We start from the raw sequence: 2,500 nt of genomic DNA, 5'->3' as shown, positions 1-2,500 counted from the left end.
CTGTTCAAAATAGATTATTCTTGTATTCTGAAGGACTGCTTGGGGGGGAAGGGGTAGGTGAGTGCGTGTTTTGGGGGGAAGGGGGAATGGGTGAGTTAATCATGGGGTGGGGGGGGGGGGGTTGGGGAGACCAGATGGAAAATATCTCCAGATTTTAGATCTCCAGAGGTTGGCATCCCTGCAAGCGTGATTCATTTTAATAATCGTTTGCTGTACTGACAAAGGTAATCCATGCGTGCAGAGCAACATGGGGAAGAAAATGTAGAACACTAATTTTAATTTCAGTATTTATCTGTTTTTGAATGTGATATTTCTGTATATGATAATTTTTGGCGCTGAAATGCGGTATTGGGCAACCCCCAATGCTCCCCTCGATTTACAGATACACAAAAAATTCATATCCCTTTAAAGCCGCATGTATACATCGGTCTTGCTGTAAAACGTTTACTTTCTCTCTAACTCTTAGGGTAGTTACTTTTGTCAGCCATCATGGAGGACAAAAGCATAGCACAAGTAAATCAGAATCCATTTGCTGCTCTCTTTCCGTCCATTGAAAAAGCTGAGGAGTACAGGAAACAGCATGAGGATTCTGTTACCGCAGTGCAAACTGATCAAGACCGCGAAGCGGATAGAGTCATGCAAACACGGCCGATAACAGTGTCGATGAAAGGAATCCATGATGATAACATAAAGAGTGAATCAGCACAAGTTAAGATAGAGGAATTCAATGATGAGGAGGATAGGGCCTGGATATTGAATGATTTGCTTCAGAGAGTGTTTCTTATAACAGTGGATAATGGTAAAACTATTATTTTAAATATATTATTATGTAATTGGAAGTAGTGCATGTAGTACATGACTTTTGGAGGGTACATAGTGTATTTGTGGCTGGAGTAGCTTCAAACTGTTAATAAACTAAATAAACTATAAATGAAATAAACTATTAACTACCGGTATATGCCCAACAAAAGTGATGTAATTACCATTGTATTACAGAAGGCCAAATTATACAAATTCATTCAATACGGAAAGGAAAGGAAAGGAACTTTATTTATAAGTGTGTAGTCGTTCTAGCGCTGAAGCACTAATTGGGGACACTGTAAATTGAACTTAACAATTAACACAAATAAAGTCAAATTTTGGCTTTTGAGGAGAGGGGGAACCGGAGTACCCGGAGAAAAACCTCTCGGTGCAAAGTAGAGAACCAACAGACTCAACCCACACATGACGCCGAGTTTGGGAATCGAACCCGGGGCACATTAGTGGGGGCGAGTGCTCTCACCACTGTGCCATCCCTGCACCCCAAAAAAATGTTTAACAGAGATCTAGCAAGAAAATGTGGTGTGAAAAGCTGTTTCTACAATACAATCAGCTAAACAAGAGCAAAAATTGAAGGGAAAAAAGAGAGAAAAAATACTCATCCACAAATATTTGTGCCAACTCTGGCATTGAAATGGTATCCGTATGATAATGAATATTAGGCAAAGAAAAATCAAAATTGAACAGGTTTGAAAAATTTTACATCAAGAAAAAATTGAACCACAACAAATTAATGTAATGTGTGATTTTTTTTTTTGTGATAATCAGACAGAGATAGAGTTGGTAAGAGACAGTATGGTGGTTTACCAAAGAGATGTGTCTATTTGCGGAACACAGCTTCTGATGGGGAAGTGCAGCTACTTCAGTGGATTAACGTTGATCAGGTAAATGCTTTGTGTCCCTATTAAATATACATGTAAATTTAAAAAAAAAAACAATATCACCAGGGAAAGGAAATCAGGAAACCCTATTAACAAAAAACATGATAGTATCAACAACAACCATTTTATTTTCCAAAGAAGATAGACAAAAAACTAAAACTTAATATAAATAAACTAAAAAGGCAAAAAAACCTATTCAGAATAGAAACAAATCAAATGACGATGTACATAAGTACCGGTACATCATCACAGCTGAATAAGAAAGCTGGAGTTTAGAATAATTATTACAAAGAAAACCCTGAGAAACAAACTGAGTTATAAACTTAAACTTCAGCCAATCCTGCGGTTGAACCCATCACTAAGCCAGCGTAACTCTTCTTTAATTCAAAAATACTTTCTCATCTGTGCATGTTAAATACATGCTTTTTAACAGTTATAGAGATCAACATTGCCTGTAATGTTAGACTATTCAGGGTGGGCATTACTAAACCACGGAACAGTGAAACAGAGAAATGGTGAAACAAAACACCAAAACAGCATGTATGACCCCACGATACGTTGAATACTAACCGACAAAGGTTGGATTTGAGATTAAATATTGTTTTAGGCCTAAAATGTTATTGCTCCTTATCTCAATCTTGATCTGAATCCTAATCTTAATAATATTAGGCCTAAAACGTTAGTGCTCCTAATAATAATAATAATTAATATTATTATATGGCTTGTGTTTGTAGCCAATATAACGCCAATCTGATTGGCTAATTGTGACTGAATTGTAGGGCATTATTCTCCCGTAATGC

General features: G+C 36.9%; 1 protein-coding gene across 1 annotated transcript in view; it reads left to right on the top strand.

The window, feature by feature from the left end:
- Positions 1 to 2,500, top strand: part of LOC138049835 (ubiquitin conjugation factor E4 A-like) — a 34,859-nt gene that overhangs the window by 1,758 nt on the left and 30,601 nt on the right. Inside the window, exons 2-3 of the mRNA XM_068896289.1 lie at positions 467 to 799; positions 1,588 to 1,703. Coding sequence (XP_068752390.1) covers positions 490 to 799; positions 1,588 to 1,703 — 426 coding nt within the window. The 5' untranslated portion in view covers positions 467 to 489. The remainder of the gene's footprint in view (positions 1 to 466; positions 800 to 1,587; positions 1,704 to 2,500) is intronic.

This window comes from Montipora capricornis, chromosome 5, assembly GCF_036669925.1.
Source record: "Montipora capricornis isolate CH-2021 chromosome 5, ASM3666992v2, whole genome shotgun sequence".
Taxonomy (NCBI): Eukaryota; Metazoa; Cnidaria; class Anthozoa; order Scleractinia; family Acroporidae; genus Montipora; species Montipora capricornis.
The sequence above is the reverse complement of the archived record's forward strand: the minus strand, read 5'-3'. Positions and strand labels throughout refer to the sequence as shown.